Source organism: Nanorana parkeri, unplaced genomic scaffold (genome assembly GCF_000935625.1).
Source record: "Nanorana parkeri isolate BGI_ZX_2015 unplaced genomic scaffold, ASM93562v1 scaffold997, whole genome shotgun sequence".
Lineage (NCBI taxonomy): Eukaryota > Metazoa > Chordata > Amphibia > Anura > Dicroglossidae > Nanorana > Nanorana parkeri.
In genome coordinates this window covers 608,299-632,531 of record NW_017307265.1, presented here as the reverse complement: position 1 = coordinate 632,531, position 24,233 = coordinate 608,299, and the positions used below count along the sequence as shown (strand labels likewise).

Below are 24,233 nucleotides of genomic sequence, written 5' to 3'. Positions count from 1 at the left end.
AGAAGCTGCCTCATGTAAGCTGGGAAGCGTAGCTCACACAGGGCTGTAAATATTCCCCATGCAACAATGCTGCTTAGTTATTGGCCCAGCAATATCAAATGCTTCTCCTACCGGATAGGGGAAAAAATTAATGAACTCTGGGCAAATTAAATTTTAACCCTTGCAGTGGGGCTACACCAAAACTGCAAGGTTTAAGTGCTTGTTTGGCCTAGGGAGCTAAAATTACTCACCCGAATCACAATTCTGGCTGGCTTCCAGATCAGTCCCTTCAGTCTCTCTCCCCCTCCACTCTGGCGGTCTAAGGTCCTGTGAGTCAGCATGTCCAATGCAGTGTTGGAGGTGATGATGCCGAGGGAGATTCCATCGCCAGAACGGAATGGGAGTGAGGATGAAGGAAGGGAGGATGATCTAGGAGCAGGCAGGGATCGCAGTTCGGGTAAGCCTAACGCTATTTTCTCTCCCTGGGAAAAACAAGCACTTAACCGTTGTAGTGCAGGAGTAGCCCTACAGCAAGGGTTAAGATTTAATTTGCCCAGAGTTTTTTTTCTTTTTTTAATGCCAACCTGTTGCTTTCCCTGCATGGGCAAAGCCCCAGTTCATTTTAAGCAGCACTGCACCTCTGCCACACTATGTCACCATGACTGACCACGCAGCTTGGGGGCCAACATGTGTGTCTGAGACACTCATCCTCCCAGCAATGCCCAGTAAGGGAGAAGCAGGACTGGCTCTGATCCTGGAGAGGAGACAAACAAGAAGCAAATCCCAGAACAGGAGAAAAGGAGGAGGTGTGGCTCTGATTTTTTTTAAATTCTTCTAAACTTACTGAACTTTCACAAAGGGTCGCGGATTTTCTGACACTGATGGGAGCACAATTCTTCTTTAATTACACGCGTAATCTAAATCGCTGTCTTTTGATATTAAAAATCATGAAGACCTCATGTATCGCTACATATGAAACTTAAAAGAAAACGTACAAACTACAAAACACTGTTTATGACAGGCTCCAGAATTCTGTTACACTTGTAATGAATTATTGATTTCATTTATGGATTATAAACATAAAAAAACAGACATGCCTATTAAGCATTTATTGATTTATTTGAAAACATTTATTTAAACAAATTGCTTACATGACATGAGAAATGAGACATGACAGGAGATGGATTGTAAGGCCGACTTGCAAAGAATTATTAATACAGCGCGTGGCAGTTTATTAACAATTCATGTCGTTTTCAAATGAGAAAAGCAGCAATCGAGTATAAAGCAGAATCTGTTGTTAATAAATGGCTATGTGTCATTGTCATAATGGGGCCTGCAGAGCCTCTTCGTTAATGTCCCAAGATTCTTCCACAAGAGGGCGCTACAAATTTTGTACCTGTGACCCACAAGTTATCGCATCCGCACAATTGTGCACTGTAACTGGACTTGCTATATTTTTCTTGAAGACGTTTCACTTGACATCCAACCAGCTTTCTCAATTCAGAATGACTTGTACAAAAAGTCTCTGGGAATAAATATGGTGAATGTTGCACCAATCCACATAATCTGTTAGTGGCAACCAGGTGTTGATTGCATTTGCATAATTGAAGCTAGGAGGTGTTATTAACCTGCCCAGAGAGAGGTGTTAATCAGTGCAATCGCCAATTAAAAATTGTAATTGAAAATTACTGGCTCCTAACTTTTTTTTAACTGGCTTCTAGATTCAAAGCAAATTTGTCAAGCCCTGAGATAGGATGTGCTTGACTCTGTTTCTGAGAGATCAAAATTCAGATTTTCAGATTTAATAGAAAACGACAGCATATACTCAGATCACCGTGTCACCTTGGGGAAGGGACTCTGCATTGCCCCAACACATTGGCTTTATGATCTATGTGACGCATTTATAATAAACAAGAGTCACATTTGCACCTTGAAAGATCGAGTGCTTTTCCACTTCCCAGCATATTGTCTGCATCACTAATCAGTTTGACTTTATCATTGTCTGAGGGATTCAGGGTAGATCTGGGGGAAGTACTAAGAACCCAACCCCTCCAATTTCAGTCTGATTTTATAAAACCTCCATTACATACTAAAAAGTCGTTTATTACAGCAGCCTTTCTCAATGAGGAATTTGTGGCACTCTAGGGTTCCTCTACAGGTTGCTAGAGATTCCTTGAGCAATGAATTGTGGCAGATTGATCTCCAGCCTGATGGTAACTGCATATTTCTGACATTGACGTTGCATAGCCAGCAATGTAGGACATGCAGACCCCCCTCTTCTCTTCTCTCAACTAAGTAACCATTGACACCAATTATTTCTTCTGCTGCCTGTAAGGGGATATTTTTCCTATAGACCACCAATATAAGGGGCATTCTTTCAACTGCTTATTCATGCAACAGGGCAGGAAATGTATAATTGGCAGGATTACCGGGTGAAAATAAAGGGGGAAAAAACTATTTCAGCCACCACATCTAAGGACTGGTAAGTTGCAAAATATTAAATTTCCTATTCTTGGGTTTAGATGCCCCTTCGCAATATTGAATGAGATGTTCAGCACTCTTTTGCATGTTCTCTTTCCATGAATTTTCTTTCAGACGTTTAACATGGGTATTTTCTGTATTTTGTTTTTTTTTTCTCTTCTCAATGCTGCAGTCAAGCATTTGTTCATCTACTCATTCTTCAAAGACCATTAACTTCCCATAAATCTCCGAAATGACCGCGTTTACCCAGCAGATGGCAGTGAAGAGTCCCTCGCTGTGTGTTTGTTTACATTTCCTATGTATGCACTGCAATTTCATGAGGAGGAGGTTGCGCTTCCTGTGATTAATCCTGTGCAGCCTCTGCTATGTGATATTGTGGAAACCATTGTGAAAAGGACGGGCATGGCCAAAAACAAGCAGTTAAAATAAAAAAAAAGAACAAGGGAAGAGCTTATCTCTGCTTTTTAGAACTTTGCAAGTGGAAGAATTTTACACATCCTGCTTTTTATTGATGCAATAATCTCATATGAGAATCTATTGTATAACAACTGCACACGTTATGTCATCACTGCGGTGTTTGATGGGTTCATTTTGTGTTTAAAACACTGGCCCATGTTTTATCCTGGTATCCTATCCCGTTATAACATCAGCATTGTAACAGGAATACATACTAGAGTGGTTTTTGATAATGCAATCAAAGCTTACTTGGAAAAAATCCCTTTTATGTAGTGAGCACTGCCTTCTGTCCCCTGATTAATTTCATCAACTTCCTGGATTCCCAGTGTGCTTTGTATCTCGTTCCCTGATGCTTGATGTGATGCAATCTCCATTTCTCAAGACTACATAGCCCATCATGCATTGCTTCCAGCAAGGAATGATAAGGTTACATCAGGGATGCCCACAATTTTTGTGTTAAGATCTACTTTTCAAACGACCAAGCTACATGAGATCTAAAAACCTCCCTCGCTCTCCTGCCAGTCTCTCTTGCTTATCCTCCTGGCTATCCCTCCTTGCTCATCATTCTGGCTGTCTTTCCTTGCTCTCTCTCTCTTGGCTGTCATTCCTTGTTTTTTCTCCTGGCTGTCTCTCTCCTCTTTCCTGGCTGTCTCTCCTTGCTCTCTCTTTCCTGGCTATCTCTCCTTGCTCTCTCTTTCCTGGCTTTCTCTCCTTGCTCTCTCTTTCCTGGCTGTCTCTCCTTGCTCTCTCTTTCCTGGATTTCTCTCCTTGCTCTCTCTTTCCTGGATTTCTCTCCTTGCTCTCTCTTTCCTGGCTGTCTCTCCTTGCTCCCTCTTTCCTGACTGTCTCTACTTGCTCTCTCTTTCCTGGCTGTCTCTCCTTGCTCTCTCTTTCCTGGCTGTCTCTCCTTGCTCTCTCTTTCCTGGCTGTCTCTCCTTGCTCTCTCTTTCCTGGCTGTATCTCCCCGCTCACCTTGCTGTATTTTGCAACAGGCTGTGTAAACTGATATTATTTGATGTAATACATAGCACTACAACCACCAGTATCCACCAGAAAGGTGTCAGGGAGCTTGGCTCAGCAGACTCAGGCTAATAGGTAATCATGTGTGCACAGCTAAATAAATATACCAAAATGGAATAAAGAGGCCGCCATTCACACCCTTGGTGATCTACCAGCATCAGCGTTGACAGCTACTGGTAGATCACGATCTACCTAATGGGCACCCCTGGGTTACATTGTTCGGACATTGAGTTGTAGTTCAGAAGGCAGGCTCTGTGAGAGTGGTGACACAAAGAAGAACATATTCCCAGGGCTGAGTGAAATGCTGTCAGTGCATTGAGGAAGTACATTCTATGGGCATCTTCAAAAAAGTGAGTTTACAGACTTCTACATGGATATGCAGATTTAGTATTAGTTGTTGACCATAGATGCCCTTTAATATATTTGCTGTACAACTGTTTAGCTCCCGGTTTATGAATCTTTACTTTAATGAGGTCCTGGACCCGCCCGTTCTTTCCAGTTTTACTGGTTGCGATGGGTGACACAAATGAGCCTGTTTTTTGCCATTACATTAGTAACTCTTTTTAAAGCAATTGTCTCTCTACAAAGGGTTCCTACAACCAGCCTGTAAAAGAGTGAGTGGCAACTCCAATCTCCGCTCTCTTCCATAGCTACGCTCGCCATTGATATCTGATACTCCAGGGAGTGTCGGGGGGGACCAGGCATCCAACACTCTGCTCCAGTACTGTGCTCTGTGGGTTCCATCCGCCGGCTCCTACAACACTACTGTGTCCTATAATATTGTACATGCTCCCCGGGGGACCAGGCATCCCACACAATAACCGTGGACGTGACACTGAAAGAATGCAAAGATTGGAGTCCCTGCCTGTCAGAATGCTAAAGATTGATAATGAGAGATTTTTTTACAGGCTGCTTGTGGAGGACATGTTTGGTGAAGTGATTGGGTCACTTTAAAGCTTAAATGCTTTTAAACTGTATTATATATGTAATTGTTATATTCCAGAAATAACAAAAACTACAAGGTGTATACATGACATGACACAATTGGGGGAATTTCTCAAAACTAGAGCAGACAGAATCTGGAGCAGTTGCCCATAGTAACCAATCAGCTTCTTTGTTCACTTTCTTCAGTGAAGCTTTGAAAATGACAGAGAAAAACTGGTTACTATGGGCAACTGCTCCAGTTTGTCTGCTCCATTTTTTATAAATTCAATGTATGCTGGGTTTACTTACCGGGTTTTTTGGTATCAAGTACTGATATCTTTTTTTTTTTTTCCGGTACTCCAACGATTCCAAATACCGATACCGGAAGTCCCATTAAAAGGAGAACTATGAGGTGAGTGAAAATCACTCATCCTCATAGTTCGAGCCGGCGTGTGACAATGAAACTGTCACAAGTCGGCTCAATAGATCGGGAAGTGAGCGAACACATACCGTTGCTCGCTCACTTCTCGATCATCTCCCTGCAGAGAGCCGTAACTGGCAGTCACCGCTCCCCGCAGGGATTCCCCCCCTCCCCTCTCCGATTCTCCAGCGCTGACTGGTAGTATATGTTCTCCCGTGACCCTTAAGAGAACTATGGGGAAAAACCCTTACCTCATAGTTCTATTTTTAAGGAAACGGGGCGGCGTGTAATGACTCGCCGCCCAGCTTGCTGATTAGCCAGTAAGCCGCCTCCATGCTCCCTCTTCATCAGGTGACGAGCAAGCATGGAGCCTGCTTTCTGGCCAATCAGGAAGCTGGAGGGCAGGTAATGACTCGCCGCCTGGCTTTCTGATTGGCTAGCTTCCTGACCAACCTGGAAGCCGGACAGAAAGTCCTTACACGAAGCCCAGCTTCCTGATTGGCCGCGAAGCCAACTCCATGCTCTCTCGTCACCAAGTGATGAGGGAGCATGGAGCCGGCTTCCCAGCCAATCAGGAAGCCAAGGGGCAAGTCATTACCCACCCGCCAACTGCCTGATTGGCCGGGAACATGGAGCTGGCCTCCCGGCCAATCAGGAAGTTGGGCGGCGTGTAATGACTCGCCGCCCAGCTTCCTGATATCGGAAGTTCCAGTATCGGAATAAGCATTGCGAGTATTTGGGCAAGTACTCCTGGCCAATCACGGTCATTTACTTCCCTAGCCAGGCTGCCTAGCAATAAGTGAAGCCGGCTTCCTAGCCAATCAGGAAGCTGGACGGCACATTATAACCCACCTCCTGATTGGTAAGGAAGCCAGGCTGCTTCACATCATGAAGCCAGCCCAGTGGCAAATCAGGAAAGTGGGAGGCGGGTCATGATGTGTTGCACGAATTCCTGATTGGCTAGGAAACCGGCTTCACTTGTTGCTAGGCAGCCTGGCTTCCTGACCAATTAGGAAGTCGGGCAGCACATCATGACCTACCGCCCGGCTTCCTGATTAGTCAGGAAGCCAGGCTGGCTCGCAGTGTCACAAGGGAAGTGAAGCTGATGTTCTTTCGTTAGAACACTGGCTTCCCAGGCAATCAGGTAGCAAGGTGGTGGGTCAAGACCCGCCAACCAGCTTCCTGATAATCAGGACCCATGGATGCCAGTAACGGTATCAGTGAGCACTGGGAAAAAAACGCTAGTGCCGTAAGGGAGCATAGAGCCGGCTTCCCGGCCAATCAGGAAGCCGGGCAGCGGGTTATAACCTGCTTCCCGTCCAATCCAGAAGCCGGGCAGATGCTGGTATTCGGTATTGGCAAACCAGTATCGGTGCACCCTAGTATTAAAGCACACCAGTCACTTTGTCCTCAATGGGCAAATCACAGGTTTTCTTTTATATTGTGTGCTACAGGCAGATATAAGAGAACAAGTGAATGCAGCTCTGTATTCATTATTATATAATTAAATGTATTTTGACATGCAAGCAGTGTATGCGCCTGAATATGACCTGGTATCAGCCTCTTGCAGTTCCCTGTACAGCAGAGCTTAGATTGTTAGAAAGAGAAGCAGCACAAGGAGCCAGTCGGTTGTGCTGAAGTGCTCATGTGCTAACAAAGAACACTCTGATAGGAGGCGAGAGCATAGGGACAGAGAGATGAGCTCATCAGTCTGCTGCTTCTCCTTTCACTGACTAGTCACAGCCTGGGAGAGAGACAGGATCAGTAAGTGTTACTTAAAGCAGATCTCCGGGCACAATTGTTATTAGCCCATGCAGTGGAGCTACCCCTGCACTGCAAGGGTTAACGGCTTGTTTTCTTACTGGGAATTAAAATTAAAAAGTTATACTCTCCCAAATCTCGGAGCCGGATTGCTCTTAGGCCGGTCTTTCCAGCCTCGATTCCCCCTCCGCTGCAGTGGCCTAAGGATCTTTAAATCATCGTGTCCAATAAACCATGTATTGGACATGAGTATGCCGAGGGGCACACCACTGCTGCAGCATAGGAGAGTCTCAAAGGAGCACTGTGACAGTGAACCAGCTCTAAGATTTGCGAATGCCTTTTTTATTTTAGTAACTAGACAAAAATGAGCAGCTGATCCTTGTAGTGCAAGGGGTTAATAAAAAAAAATGTTTGAAGTTGTTATTTTACAATTGAAGCCAAAACTTTTTTTGACTGTTATTCTTGAAAGTGAAAGAAAATCCCAATATCTGGTGGTCACTAGAACAGGAATAGAAGCTAAATCTTCCAATGGGGACACTAATTCTGGTGACCACCAGTTGTTTCAATCACTTTGGATGGGTTTCTACTCACTTCCTGTTGTGGCTATCAGACAGGAAGTGAAAGAAAATCTCCCCAATGGGATACAGATGGCAAAAAAAGCTGACAGGGGCTATAAACTTCCCTTAATCTATCCAAGACTGAAAAAAGGTTTTGGCTTCAGTCTTACTTTAACTACAGCTGTGAATCAGGTACCCTGCCCTGTCAGACAGGGCTGCGCTGTGTTACAGGGCTTTGTAAATCTCAGGGCCGGATGGACAGAAATATAAATCCTTTGATGTTGGCCTTAGAAAGCATGTTAGTATTCATCAGTTCACATCACAGCAAAGTTTTCTCTAGTCCTTGCACTGTCCAAAAATCTTCCTCGCTGTCTGAGCCAAACATTGGAATCAATAGCTTTCCAGTTGGGCAAGCAGACGAGAGCAGAGCAACTTCACTTTCGTAAGAGCATGCCAAAGACTCCCTGCCAGGAAGACATCTGTGGTCAGATGGCGGCTCTTCACAATCCCCATGCAACTCTCTGAAGCCCGCACAGAGAAGCCACTAGTTGAATGAGGGTTTAATCTCATCAAGCAGACAGTTATTCACTGCCGACACGTTCCTGCAGAAATAAGGAGATTAATAAACGCAGGTGTCGGAATGAGGAACCAACAGGGTCATCTCCTCTATCAAAGATACATGAAAGAGCTTACGAACATTATACCGGGAGCAAAGAGAAATTATACTCACAATGGAGCCCCGATTCACTATGCACAAAGAAAATTAATAAGTTAAAAATTTAATAAAAAGGATTATTGAAAAGATATACCTGCCGCGTTTCAGCACCTATACATCAAGAACTCCAGTCAAGTAAAGGCATCCATTGGTTCCCTTGTACAATTCAGGTAATACAATTAATGCCCCAGCTGGGGCAAAATAAGACCCACTTCCCACTCTTACCAATGCGGCAGGATTTTTATTTTTCCTTACTTTGTGATGCAAGTTATATCCACCAAGATCTCCCCCTATGCTTTTAGGTATGAGGAACCGCTAATCTAGCACTAGAATCGGTTCCAGACAGTAGAGGAAAATCTTCCCAAAGGGGCACAAAAAGAAAAAAGAAAACTTGTTAGGCGTTTAATACATTCCTTATGCTATTTAATACCAAAAAGTTTTGGCTTTAAATATACGTTATATCTTTCTGTGTTCTAAGCTTCCATAGATCAAATGATATTTCAAATCAGGCCTGGGAGTTTAAGCTTCATATACTGATCAGAGCATGTGTGGGTGGGGTCTTTAAAACAGAACTTTAACCTTTCTTTAAACACCCCCCACATTTCTGTGTTTCCATTGAAGAGATTTCCAATCACTTTCTGTCCTGGCAGGATGTGAGCAGAAATCTCCCCAATAGGAATGCAGGCAGCACTAAAAACCTGATATGGGCTCTAAACCTTTCCCATTCTATACTAATTAAAATAAAATTGTTGGTTGGAGTTGGGCTTTAAAGAGGAACTTGACCTCTTGGTAATTTTTTTCCCTCTTACCACTCTCATGACCAGAGTTGTTCTACTGTAATCCTTCCCTTCACCACTGCATTCTAGGTCCGGTGCTGCCATCTTCTTAGCCTCAGTCATTGGCAGTCGGCAGCTTCTTCCAGGATTCTCCCAGCTGGCCTCCTGATAACACACCAGGTGCGCATGCACAGTGGGGGGAATTTATCATAGCAATTGGGAGTGTTTGAACTTGCACGGAATATATTTGCACTAGATTTATGACGCCAGTGTAATGTTGTTGATAAATGAGGTTTAATAGACTCCAGGAAAGAAGACTCGTAACTCCAGGCAAAAAACATTTGCATCTTGAAGAAGTGGTCACGGGGACTTCTTAAGTTGTGATTGTTTTTTTAGGTGATGGTCCAGTTTCATACAGCCCCAGAACAAGTGCAGATGAAAACAGGTGCAGTTGAAAAAGTAGTGCAAGCTCTAGTCAAAACAGGTGCAAAACACGTGCAGTTGGAACCACAAAACAAAAAATTTTACAGAGAAAAAAAAAAGAGTTACAGGGTTTCAGTTAGGAGAGAAGGGTGAAGGAGGGGAGGACGGTTGGACTTCAAACTGCATGAATGGCTGGACGCTGTATGACCTGATTTAATGCAGTTTGGAATCCAGCCGTCCTTCCCCAATCCTCCTAACTGAAACTCTGTACCTCCATACGGAGCTCTGCCTGGGAGAAAATGTGCAGAAGCTGAGCTTTGCAGCCATGATTGAGTGATCACAATTGCAATGCTTTCCAGGCCTGAATGCAAATATTAAAGAGATTCATATTTTTTTATATATTATTTAATTATGCATTTCTTTCATTTTTGCAAAAGGTGAAGTTATCCTTTAAGATTTGCAAATGAAAGAGAGAAGTGGATTGGTTGCCGTGCACAGTAGCTCCAGATTTGATAAACTCCCCTCTATGTTTTCGTGCAGTGAGCACATCAGAGTCCCTGGTCCAATCCTCCCATACATCTATTGTAGCACCAGATCATTTATCATGGTGATTTATTTCTAGCTGATATGACAACCAGTAATAGATGAATATAATGAGTGATATATCGTTACAGACAGAAAATATGGAGAAAACATAATTAAACAAACATTTAAATCCTTGGTTCTCAACTGGTGGGTCGTCACTCAAAAGTGGGTCGCGGCCCCATGTTCAATGGGTCGCCACATGCCTTCCCCTTTTCTAGGTGAGAGGCTCCTCTGCCTCCCCCTATCACAGCACTGCCAGCTTTTGCGCCAAGCAGCCATTCACAATACGCTGCCCGGCGCCGAGTGTCAGCTTGAGGTGGGGTGGGTTGGGGGTATGGCCACGAGGGAGCTTCATCCCTATGTGCATTGCTTACAGCTCCCTCACGTGTCCTGTAGAGGTGCCTGGACCAGAGTGACATCATATTCTGGCCCGCAGCACTTCTACAGGGCGCGCAAGGGAGCTGTACAAGTAATGCACATAGGGATGGAGCTCCACCACAGCACAGCAGCCCACACTGGATCCCAGGCTGAGGATCCACTCCAGTACTCGTAAGTTAGAGAGACTGGGTGGACCTTAAATTTTTATTTTTTTAAATGAAAATTTTTTTTGGAGTGTGTATGTGTGAGATTGGGTCTGTGGTTGTGTATGTATGTCAGTGTTTTTGAGGGCCCATTCAGTGCGTTAATCGCATTGTACCCCACAGTACCATGCAATCGCGCATTCTGTGCATTCTGGTGTGGGAGGTGTGTTGGGTTGCCATTCCTTTAAATCAGTGGTTCTCAACTGGTGGGTCGCTTGTTGCTGAATACTGAACAAGTTGTTTTGTGTAATAAATTTAAATGTTTCAGAAATGAAATCATTTTTGGGTCACGCCTTAATGACCAAGGAAACATGTGGGTCCCGAGGTTACACGGGTTGAGAACCACTGCTTTAAATGGTACCCCAAACACACCTCCCACCCAGTTCGTACACCTGCACCGGAACGCGCAGTACCCTAATGCTGTGTGTTCCATTGCAGTGCGCCTTGGGTCGTGAATTAATGAACAAGGATAAATGTGGGTCCTGAGGTTACACAGGTTGAGAACCACTGATTTAAATGATGCACACTTTGATGATCTCACTTAAAGTGGACCTGTCACATGACAGATTTTTAAATAATCAAGTAGACAAGTGTAAAATAAGTCATTCTCCAGTGAATGTTCGCTGGAACATGTGCCGTTTTTATAGATCTATCAGATTGCTTTTCAGAGTTCACACGCTGTATGTAATTATTCCAGCTCGGCGTCAAATGACTTCTTACCAAATTGTTAGAATTGCTGCTTGTGTAATGGCACACTGCTATTAATGGCTATGATCCCACAATTACATTTAATTATAGTAATGCACAGGAAAGTGCCCTTTCAGCGGCAACCTTTACCCAGAAAGTTCTAAAAACCAGAAAGGCAAAAAAAACAAGGTCATCGAAAACGCACAAAGCTATGATTTAGAGCGTACCTGTGAAGTGATTAGGGTTAGTTTGGAGACGCCAAATGGGTATGCTTAAAAGCAGTTCCGGATTTGTACTTCCTGCGCCCTAAGGATAACTGTCTTGTGAAACATTCCTTCTGCTTCAATCAACTGGCTAGCTCCAGTATCCCAGTATAACAAGACTGGATATCACGATCTGGGATCAGGCTCAGCAGGCAAATTCCTGGTATAACAGGCCGGGTTTGGTACACAAGCAGACGGTAGTAGTATGAGCAGGCAGAAGCGTAGTCAGCGAACAAGCCAAGGTCAGTAGCCAAAGATATCAGGTATGAAGTCGAAGGCGATGAGAGTAGTCGGTGAATCAGCAGCCAAAGGTCGGTACACGGGTAGTAGTATGAGCAGATTGGGAGCAAGAAGCAAGATATCGGCAGAAGCACAATAATCTGGCAAACAGGAAGTGCAGGGGCATGGCTAAAATAGGAAGTTCAAGGGAGGAGCAAGGAGTTCGGAGTTCAGCAGAAACTAGGTTTAACTGAGGATTGCACAGGAGATGAGGCAAGGAGCTATCCAAGGTTCTAAGGTGGCTCAGCAGGTAGAACCACTGCCAGCTATAGCAGAGGCCCTGGGTTCAGATCTGGTTCCTGACACTGGATGTCACGGGCACACAAGGCACACCCTGGCTGGTGGCAGAAAGGCTTAGGGCTTGTTCATACCATGGCTATTGAGCTGCATTTTTCTGCACACCATCGCATATGTATGGTGTGAACAGGACACATAGAGAACAAATGGTTGCTGTGGCTTGAAGAATAAAAAAAAAAGAAGATACAGTTTTCCCAATCTGCATCTAGAACGGATGACTAGATGAGTAGGGAGAATAGTCACTGCCATATGGGCCAGTACACAGTTATAACCAATAAAAATGCACAAACTGTGCAGGGCCAGAGACAATGAGGACCTGGCCGGATGGCTTTGGTAGGCAGAGTGGCAGTCTTAAATTTTTTATTATAAAAGAGAGTTAGTGCCAGCCAATAACATGTTGTGTGGATGGTTGTATGCTGCCACTAACACCCCTGTCAGCCAAAGCCATGGCCTATGTAGGCTATGCACAGATCCAGCTGGCTCTTTCCTATTTTGCTCAATGACTGCTGAGTCTGAAAGCATGTGCTGTGCTGGACATCTTTCTTTACACATCTGTGTTTGTTGGGCATAGTATTCAGGCAGCATTAAGCTTCTCACTTCAATAGGGGAGATGGGCTTTGACATTACACGGCATCCATTGCCAAAGTGAACATGGATTGTAAATATTAAAATTACACTTAAAGTAGTAACTTTTATTCAATAATGAATCCAGGTCAAATAAATGTACATTGCCCAGCAAAGCATTTCTTTACATTTTGTCCAAGCACTTACAGTCATCATCGTTTCCAAAACAGATGGCTCCAACTCTCTCAGCGCCACTTCCCTGAACTTTCTGTCCAGTGCAATATCACAAGGCATAGCACAGCCTCCAGCAGCTGTCCACCTACTAGCTTGGAGTAGGGAGGGAGGAGGAGAAGAAAGCAGGGTGCTGGCCTTGCCTTGCTGTGTGTTTGTGGAGACACACAGCTTGCTAAAACACACAAGGGTGGTGTCATAGGATCCTTCAAGGGAGAGGAGCCACCCTCAGGGCCTGTTCACACAACGTCCGTTTTCTGTGCTGACCTGATCCGTACGCTCCTGCACTAAAAATGCATCCCAATGTATCCCTATGTGGTTTATGGGCTACAGTTCTCACGTGCGCAGTCCGTTCAGGTTACGACAGAAAAATACTGCATGTCACATTTTGTACGGTCAGGAAAGGCAAAATGCATCAAAAACACACTGCACTACAGCTAACATACTGACAGCCCCACTCCAGCAAAAAAAAAAAAAAACGTTTTTTTTTTTTTTTTACAGGAACGCATCAAAAACGCAGCTAAAACGCGGCAAAACACATAGCACCGCCTGATCAGGACCTGAAACTCATGTGAACAGGCCCTAAAACAGGATATCATGGCCAGGAGCAACAAGTATTGTAAGCAAATTAATCAGCATTTGAAATCGCTTAAACATGTTTTGATTTTAATATCACTTTAAGAACAAGCCCAGGTACCAATAAGTGACTCCATTATTTATTTTTTAAAAGGACTATGTGGGAATTTGGAATTCAGTAAAAGTCAAATGCAGTCAGGCAGTAATTTTGGCTGTTTTGGCTGGATATGATTGACGGATATAATTACCTGGCAGGCAATTCAAGTCAGAGACTCCAGATGTGCAGTTTAACTGTAGAAATGTAGGTCTCTGTCTCCTTTCATAAGGCCATTATGACTGTGTAACTTTTCCACAGCTTGGCTTCCCAGTTAATCGCTGTTAAACCTACTTTGACACCACTGTTTGATGGTGGCAAGTGGTCATAACTGGGAATTTGATTGGGATGTTTTCCTGCTTTAAAGGAGAACTATGAGGTGAGTGCTTTTTACTCACCTCATAGTTCTAGCCGACCTGTGACAATGAGACTGTCACAGGTCGGCTCAGTAGAATGGGAGGTGAGCGAACACATACCGGCGTTCGCTCACTTCTTGATCCTGTCACAGCTCTCCGCCGTGACAGGGGGAGGGGCTGGATTCCCCTCTCCCCACTCCGATCTGCCAGCGCTGACTGTAGCTCGCGGTATACTGAGCTTAGGGTAACGGGAGGACGCTAGTTTGTGTCCTCCCGTTACCCTAAGGAGAACTATGGGGAAAAACACTGACCCCATAGTTCTCCTTTAAAGAGAAATCCCAAAGAGACTAGGATGTTGTGACTCCAATTCCCGGCAATCACACAACCCCTGAATAGGAGTTTTGGATGGCACTGGCCTTTAAAAATCTAGTCCATCAAAATATATAGAAAGATCAACCACATGTCATGATTGCCAGCTCCGGGCCATTCCCACTCATCAATCATGACTCGCTACTGGTCACTGAAGGCCTTTTAACAAAGCATTGGAGTGTGCAAACAAGAGCCAGTTACCACTAGCAATGATCCCTGCAAATACCTGCAGCTGCCACAGTCCCTACTACCTCAGCTGAATCACAGACCTTTTTTTATTGGTCAGTGCTACAACATTTCCTGGTAGTGTTGAAGTGATGGGCCAATAGAAAAGCATGGGAGACAGCAGAGGCGTCTCTAGATGCCTACACGTTATACCTTTTATAGCAACTTTTTTTAAATGTATAGTCAAAACCAAATACAAAAACATAATATATTGAGTTTAACCAGTTCCTTGGGTATACTGGCTGCATTCATTTGCGTTTTTCCTGCTAGAATCTTTTTCAGCAAGTTCAGAAACCTGAACAGAAAACACAAATATTGTTATCTTTTTTTCTGTAAACAACTAATCCCATCAACACTAATGTAATGGAGATTAACAAAAGCAGACATGTTTTTAGTCCAACCCGAGTGGCATCCATGGTGGACATGGTCCATAAATACATTGGACGAGTGAAAACAGCCACCTAGGGACAAGATGTGTGTTTAATAGCAGGATCACCAGGTGAAAATAAAGGGGGAAAAAACACAAAAAAGAAAACTAATGGAGACACACCATGTAAGGACTGGTAAGATGCAACATAATACATTTTCATTTTTATGGGTTTAGATACATTTTAAGCATGAATTTAATGCATTTATTTGGTCCACAGGTTTGCAACAATGTTCGTGCAAGCAAGGCTCCAAAGCTGATACTTTGAATCTGGTTTCTCTACCTAGTGAGTAACCAACCTGAAACAAACATGTGAACAGTAAGTCTGATTTCCTACATCTTTGGTCCAGGTCATATGCTAGCAAGTGAACAAAGAATCAGGATGAAAGCCCCAGAGCCAATTCCTGTGAAAACAAGTCAAACATGGCAGCTCTCAAAGTTCTGTCTTCAGTGGTTCCCTTTAACCGCAAAGCAATAAATGGTATGGCAGGATGGCACACTGCTCCAGCACCTGAAGTAAACTAGAGCAAACTGATCCTTGAAAGAACAACTGTTGGTCAGATAGGTTGCCCATCACACTCAAGGACTTTATAGTTAGAGTTAGAATTTGCTTATAACTTTAGGTGCCCATATCTCTGGATACACTGATCATTCTGAAAAGTAGATTTTTTCAAAGATACACTTTCATTACTGCAAAAGAAAAGTCAAATCACATATCATATTGTATTATATGCTAATGATACTTGCTATTAGCATGGAGGATGACTGCACTCTCTTGAGAGGCTAGAGTCACCATTCAGCATCTGACACTTCCAGTTGTGTCGGATGTCTGCAACTCTACATTGCATGACATGGTTCCACCTGTCGGTCACTAAGCCAACACTGTGTTCCTTCAGGAGGCATCATATTGAGCAGACACAGACATCGGTCACAGTCAGAAGTGTAGGATGCTAATGACTTTACTTGCCCTTCTAACCTTGCTCTCTGTTCACCAACATCTTTGCAGGAATAAAATGATCTCTTTAAGCATTTTTCACCATATGATCCGTCTAAATTGCCCTGGTTTGTGACAGGTTTACTTTAATTTGGCCATCCTGTAATATTACTTAATAACATATCTTAGCTAGGAAAATAAAGTGATTTTCCTCATAGGTTTTGGCATTTTAGAAATGTGTGATGTAGATGAGTAAAATAATGAGTTACGGTGTATTTTTTCCGTTCTTTCCTCTGACTTAGCATAATAGACGAGGCAATGTAAATCATGACATAACCCTGGAGAGCAATCAGTTTGCTTTCATTCTGAATTACCAGGTTAATTACATTTATTGTGTGTTGAAGTGTTAGGAGGTTGGTACGTGTAGCAATGGTGTAAAACATGCAGCTAGTTGCTTACTACACCCACCATACAATAATGGTATAGTGCCTGTCTAATAGGAGTGTGCACATTAGATGGGAAAATTCAAGGTGTGACAGAGCCTAAGTAGTATTTTTATCTTTTAGATTGTAAGCCCTCACGGGCAGAGCCCTCCTTACCAACTTGACTTGAATTGTATTGCAATGTATTCCTTATATTGTAAAGGGCTGCGCAAACTGTATAAAAATAATAATAATTGCAAACATCTCTGGAGTTATATAGTATTACAATGAATGCACCTTAGTTCTTAAAGCTGAACTTCAGGCAAACCGCTTAATACACAGATGAAATATATATTTATATTAGGCATAATTGAAATATATATATACACTGTGTGTGTGTATAGATAGAGAGATATCGGGGTACCATGGGCATACAGTAAATATATAACTAGATAGTACCCCTTCCTTCAACCTAGTAATGCCCCTGGAATTTGACTGAAAGCAAATCCAAGACAGATCTAGTCAACAGTAAGAAGTTAAAGTGATATTAAACCTTTATTTTTTTCATTTTTATTATTATGAGGGCCAGACTTGAAATTACATTTGTTCCTGCTTTAAACATTTGATTCTCCTCCTTTTTGCAGCTGTCCCCAAACGCTAGCCACCCTCCCTGTTTGCGGTTGTCTCCATCAGCAAGTTGGCTGCTGAGAAGACACCAGTGTGTGTTCCTGCAGCTAGCTGTGTGCGTCCATGGACACACACAGCTTGCTGCAAGCCATGCCCCCTGCTCACACTTTGACTGACGGCAGAGGGAGCCTATGGGGGGGACAGGGGCCACATAAAGGCACTGGGCCTTTTTTACATTAATACAGAGAATGCATTAATGTAAACAATGCCTAGCCTTTAGAGATAATTTAAACCAGTGGTTCTCAACCTATGTAACCTCAGGACCCACATTTGTCCTTAAGTCGCGACCCAAGTCGCACTGCAATGGAATGCACGGCATTGCGGTACCACGTATTCCAGTGCGGGCAATTGAAATGTGGGTGGGAGGTGCGTTTGGAGTGCCATTCAAATGAATGGAAACGCAATCCACCTCCCACACCAGAATGTGTAGTAGGTGCAATTGTGTGGTACAATGCGTAATCGCACAGAACTGTTCGATTAACGCACTGTACTAGTGTGAACGGGCCCTCGAAAACACTGACAGACACACAACCACTGGCACAATCTCACACCCTCACAGACATTCTCACACACTCCAAAAAAATGTTTTTGTTTTTTTTTAAGATCCACCCAGTCTCCCTACCTTACAAGAACTGGAGTGGATCCTCAGCCTGGGGTTTCAGTGTGGGCTGCTGTGCTCCGACGGAGATCCATCCATATGTGCATTGCTTGTACAACTCCCTTGCATTCCATGTAGAGGTGCCGGGAGCCACAATGTGATGTCATTCCGGTCCAGGCCCCTCTATAGGACATGCGAGGGAGCTGTAAGAAATGCACGTATGGATGCAGGTCCCTTTGCAGCCAAAAACCCAGCCCACACCACCGCAAGCCAACACGTGCTGCCGGGCAGCATATCTTAAATGACTGCTTGGCATAAGAACTGACAGTGCTACGCTAGGGGGAGGCTGAGGAGCCTCTCATCTAGAAAAGTGGAAGGCACGCGGCAACCCGCTGAACACGGGGGCCAAGATCCACTTTGGGTCATGACCCGCCATTTGAGAACCAAGGCTTTAAACTGTTTAGTTCTGCTGTGGCAACTACTACTACTAAAATGCCATAAAGGAGCATTTTTTTATGGGGCCACAATGCCATGTGAGCCTTTTTTTGAACTGATAAAAAAAAAAGGAGCCAACTCACCTAAAATTCTGCAGCCTAAAGTGACAACTGACACCTGGCATCAAATGAGACAAAAACATTTATCTGGAAGATCTTAGATAATGGATGAAGAGAAAACAAGGTGGCAGCCTTGCCAGTTGCTTGATGCCATAAAAAAACCCAGGTTCACAGTCACTTGTGCTTTGACAGGAAAGGAGGGAGGGGATCCCCATCCTTGAGGCCATAAGCCCAAATTATGGTCTGTCTGAGCCACCTAGAGATGGGGGAACAAGAAGCTGGGGCACCCTTCTGGGATCCTTCCAGGACAACAAAAAGGGAATCAGTCTTTTTCTCTAAGAAACAGTGGCTGACAGATTCACACAGCGCAATCCACATCCATACAACAAAGGGAAATTTCCTTTTGATAAACGAGAGCTGGGCAAATGGACAGACGAACAATGTCCTGGCTGAGGTGAAAAACAAAAACTATGTTAGGTAAGACGAAAGTCCAGGACCTTAATGCCACCTGTCCATATTCAAGACCAAAAAAGGTTATTTGTAAGATAAAGCCCCTAGCTCAGACACTCAATTTGCAGAGGTGATGGCTACAAGGAAAACCATCTTAGCCTTAGCGGCCCATTTAAGGCTAAGCAGCAGGTTTGCATTATTTCTCCACATCCCCAGTAGCATATTTTACCTTTCCTTCACTCGCCACTCTGCTCAGTGGCAGGAGCCGTGAGAAATACCCGTTACTTTTGGGTATAGAGGAGCATATGACTTGTACTGAGCCAATCAGTGCTACCACACTGGAAGTCCATAGCCCTGTGTAAGTTTTGACTCTGCATTACTTTCCTTTTTCTCCCAGAGACTACATGGAGCGGCAGTGGTGGCCTGCATTAAAGTGTGGCGCAATGTTTACCCATCATTGTCACTTCACAAAGAGGAGGGGGGAAGTGGAACGAATAGAAAAATACACATTCTTTAAGTGAATTATATTTTAAACTTTTACAAAGTATAATGTGTATCTAAGCCTCTCCAGATACAAAAATGTTACGTTTAGACTAACTTAACTCACCAGCTGAGTGGCCCTAGTTTTAATCATGGCATTCAACTGTACTGAACCTATATTCTCCACTTGCCTAATCTCCATAGTTAAACCTGTTCCGCTTCAATTAAATCCTGCAAAAATAAAGGTCAGTGTGTTCCCTGGTTCCAGCACAAACCTCTCTCTGAGTTCGGGGGCGGATACAGAACACAGCATTTAATAAAAAGATGCAACAGTTACCAAGATGTAATGTGTTAAAACATGCACAGAGATTATACTGATGTAAAACTAAAATTAGAAGTTAACAGATTTGACATTCTGACTCCAGAACAGCTGCAATAATCTCCTGGATATTACTGGTCGAAGAAAGGCTATTATTACACTATTCTTCCATACCAATACCATAGTCCAATACAAAAACACAAAAACAATGGACATAGACCACCTTATCCACTTACGTCATTAAATGTAGCTAAAGCCTTACTCAAGCCAAATTTGTTTTTCTTTTATTTGTCGAGAAAATAAATTCTGTTAAACTTCCTGTCTAATTTTTAAATTTGCTTGTGACCCAGTGAAGAGCAGTTGTCACCAAGAAAGGAAGACATAGATGGCAGAAATAACTTTATATTTTAACCCTTCCCTCATGCCACTAAATATTTGTTTTTTGTCTGTGTTCATGTTTGTTGGGGAGAATTTAAATCACTTCCAGTTCAAACAGGAAGTGAAGTCTCCCCAATAGGGGCACACACACAGCGATAAAACCCTGACTAAGGTACTAACCCATCTCCACTCTATCTAAAACAAAAATGTTTTGGTTGGAGTAGGAATTTAAATGGATACCAGCCAGATCTTATATTACTTTTGAACTGTGGCAGAGAGATCTGGTTGAGTTCCATACTCTGCCAACCTACAATCGCCACTATAAAAAACATCTCATACCTGACACTGTTGGGTGCAGTAATTACAACCCACCATCATGAACTTAAAACCAAAATACCAATGCGGAGAAGACTTGTTATCACAGACTGGCTGATCAAAGACAGCTGTTATTTCTCAAGACTGTCTAGCTTATGATTTGCATCTCATTGGTAGGTACATCAAACGTTTTTCATAGAATTACCTTGGGAAAGTTCGACTTCGGAGTTCCTTAATGAAGACTTGACTGCCATTTTGTACTGGCTTGACATCTGTTGCCTGTCCCGTGTCTTGTTTTGTGCTTCTTTTCTTTTTCACTAAAAACACAAAAGCAGAAGATTTATTGTAACAAATTATTTTACTAAATAGGATGGCTGTCACTGATATTACAGGCAAGCACAAAGCCATTTTATGGAAGTAACACTATTGTACATTGTATCCTTGAGCTGCAAGTGAGCTTGAAAGCTGCTGCCTGCATTTGTGCTATTTACAAAGGGAGCGCATGTAAGACTAATACTTTTCTATTTCTTGGATGGGATAAAGATTTTTTAGTAGACACAGCTCTCTATTTCTCTGTAGAAAATTGTGTAAAATGAGAATGAGCCCATTTGTCTGCAAAGTGACCAATCTGACGATGTCTTTTGTGTAAAAGGAGAATGAGCCCATTTATCTGCAAAGTGACCAATCTGACGATGTCTTTTGTCCCAACATGCACTAGAACAGTAATATGGTGGAGTGCTATAGATAGGATGACACTGTACTTGCAGAAATGATTAAAGGATCACTAAACAGAAATATAATATATTGCACCCGCATTAGGTGTGATGGCTGCATTGGGTTTCTTTTTTAAGACTGAGTACATTTTCTGCAAGTACAGAAAAATATGCGTTGATCTTGCCAGGATTCCAGTGTCTTTGTAGCTTCCTGTGCATTGAACTATTTAATACAATGTCTTGCGCTTCAGAAACATGGAGCAGCTCTACCCTCTTCTGCAATCCCGCTGCTGGAACCTCGGTACCTGGTAAAGCTTCCACTGGAGCCTTTACTGAGCAATAGGTAAAAACCGGCACTCCATAAGGGGATCAGTCCATCCTAGCAGGTCCCGGCCGATGAATAACAACTGGATGGAGCCCAGTTGTCATTGTTTAATGACAGGTCAGCATCCTCAGGTAATTTGGGGGCGCTGATCTGTCATTCTGTCCTTTCAGATACATATCAGTACCCCATCAGGTCTTCCCTGCTGTTTGGGAGCCCCAATATTATACAATAGATAACGTTTTATTCTAACCTTTTGACCTTTGAGTTTCCTTTGTGCACACCTTTTTAAGAGGAAGCAGTGTCCTTCTATATGTCAATGTGTCTCTGTAGGGCAATCCTCTCTTTACAAAATCTGGACTTACCCTGGCTCCTACAAGACTTATTTCATCAAATATTTTTGGCCATTTACAAATTTTGGTTTGCTAGTTACAGTATATACTGGTTCGATGTTGCCCCACACACACTGAGCCATACTGGCTGCTGTGTACTGGCTGCCCAGCCATGCAGGTGCTGTGGGCCAGCTACTGTCAGGGGGTACTAATTATTTGACGGGTTAGAAAACCTGATATGATTACTATTATCACCATCACCACCGATATTTGGTAGTCAGAGCACACAGACATACTTGACACTGAGAAAGGAGAACGATAAAATAGGCATACACAAAGCTGTTTTTCTCATGTTCAGCTATTATGTCCTTGATGCCTTACCTTATCTAGCTCACATCTCTTAGATCTTCATTGACGAAGATGCATAACAAACTTTATTTTGCCTTTAGTAAGGAGTGGTATTTTACCACAACTAATACTATTATACCAATCATGTAATTTTATCATTCCCTATGATAAAATGAATGTAAAAGTCAAAACACGAAGATTAAACACAAAGGTTATCACCCCTTAAAAAAACCATCAGCTTCAGTCTGATGATAACTAGGAGTTTGAATATCTGCCCATGAATGAGAGCAGTGAAAGAAGCCATTTGAGTTGGTGATTGAAGCTCAATTCATTAAAATAATGAGTTGATATAGCACAACATCTTATTTAAAAATCATGATAATTTTCTCCTAAAAATGTTCGATTCATAAGCATAAATATCACCAAGATGTGTAATCTTTATTTTGGCATATCCATCGCCTCCATTGACAACTATGGAAACTCTGAGTTATCAAACCTTTGTGAATCGACTTTTACTTTTTTTTTTCCCTTAAGGGCCAATAAAATACCAGTGACAGTGTAATGATGGCACTAGTAGAGGTAAAATACCACTACATACAGACCAGAGTTAGGCCAGCTACACACCTAGGCGACTGAGCTGTTTTCGCGCATTTGTCGAGTGCTTTTTTGCATGATTTCCCTTCAAGACCACGCGAAAACCACACTGCATCTTTGCCAGAACAAGAGGTATTTTTCTGTGCTTGCTGAAAATGTGTGAAAAAATAAAACCAATACAGCCACCACATGCAATGATGGGTGAGCTGCAACGAATTACATTATAGTTCTTGTGTTTAGATTAGGGATGCACCGATACTAGTATCGGTATCATTGCTGATGCCGAGTATTTGGGTGAGTACTAGTCTGATGCCTAACCTGATACTTCCGTTATCAGGAAGCCTTGTGACGAGAAAGCATGGAGCCAGCTTACCGGCCAATCAGGAAGCCGGGCAGCGCGTAATGACCCGCCGCGTCATTACACAGCGCCCGGCTTCCTGATTGGCCTGAAAGCCGACTCCATGCTTTCTCGTCACCTAGTGATGAGAAGCATTGGGATGGCTTCCCTGCTAATCGAGAAGCCAGGTGGTGAGTCTTTACATGCTGCCCGGCTAATCAGGAAGCCAGGTGGCGAGTCATTACACGCCGCCTGGCTTCCTGAATGGGACTTCCAGTACTTGGTATTCAGTATTGGCGAGTACCGAAAAAAATATATCGGTATTCGTACTCAATACCGAAATACAGGTATCGGTGCATCCCTAGTTTAGATAATCCTTTAAACAAGAATAGAAGCATATGTTATATTAAAAGTAACATCAACTATATGAAGTCCCTTTAAGAATCATAAATCATGACAGGAAGTGCTGGCTTCTCGCGGCGCAGCATAGTCAGTATAAACACAAGAAATATTTAAATACAAGTACTAATACCTACCCATGTGTTTCCAGCCATATCTCCTGGAGTGAATACAATAAATAACTTTACGTGGATAATATTTATTTTATGGACGAAAGTACACAGGAAAGTTATTAGAAGCTTCCGCCGAGCCAAATTACATAATGTTCTATTGTGCTAAGTCTCTGCAAACACGCAGATCAATGCAATGTCTTGCTGATTAATTATCCCATATTTCATTGTACACTTCATCTCAAACAATGGTTAAAGCGGGAGAAAATACTCAATTTTCCAAATTATGTCATAATGCTTAAACTGTCACAGAAGACACTTTGAAAAACCAAGATAATGTGAGTTTGTGATACACTAAATCTATTTCAATTCAAAAATACTTTCTGTAAAATATACAGGAAATCCACATGCAGTACGAAGATCCAGGAGTGTCAATTAATGTTAGATATAAGAAGCATATGGGGTTCCAGTCCTCCCTGCACATTACCAGCTCACTGTACCATTATCCAAATTTACTAACCTTATAATCTAAAAGCATCTACACTACATACCCCAACTCTTCCCCACTAAAAAGCTCCATCCTCATATTTCCAGTATCTGTTTACCATTCTCCATAATTCCAGTATCTCACAAACTTTCTTATATCTCCAGTATTTCACCACTACCCCATTACTCTACCATCTCACCACCTTTCCCCATTGTTTCAAGTATCTCACCACCATTCCCATATCTCCAGTATCTCACCATCATTTCTATATCTCCAGTATCTCCCCCGCTATTCCCATTTCTCCAGTATCTCCCCCGCTATTCCCATTTCTCCAGTATCTCCCCCGCTATTCCCATTTCTCCAGTATCTCACCACCATTCCCATATCACTGGTATCTCACCACCATT

General features: G+C 42.9%; 1 protein-coding gene across 1 annotated transcript in view; it reads right to left on the bottom strand.

The window, feature by feature from the left end:
* PHF2 (PHD finger protein 2) overlaps positions 1–24,233 on the bottom strand; it is a gene marked incomplete at its 3' end in the record, with an annotated part of 203,084 nt that overhangs the window by 26,099 nt on the left and 152,752 nt on the right. Inside the window, exon 3 of the mRNA XM_018567017.1 lies at positions 20,390–20,501. Within this exon, the coding sequence (XP_018422519.1) occupies positions 20,390–20,501 (112 nt within the window). The remainder of the gene's footprint in view (positions 1–20,389; positions 20,502–24,233) is intronic.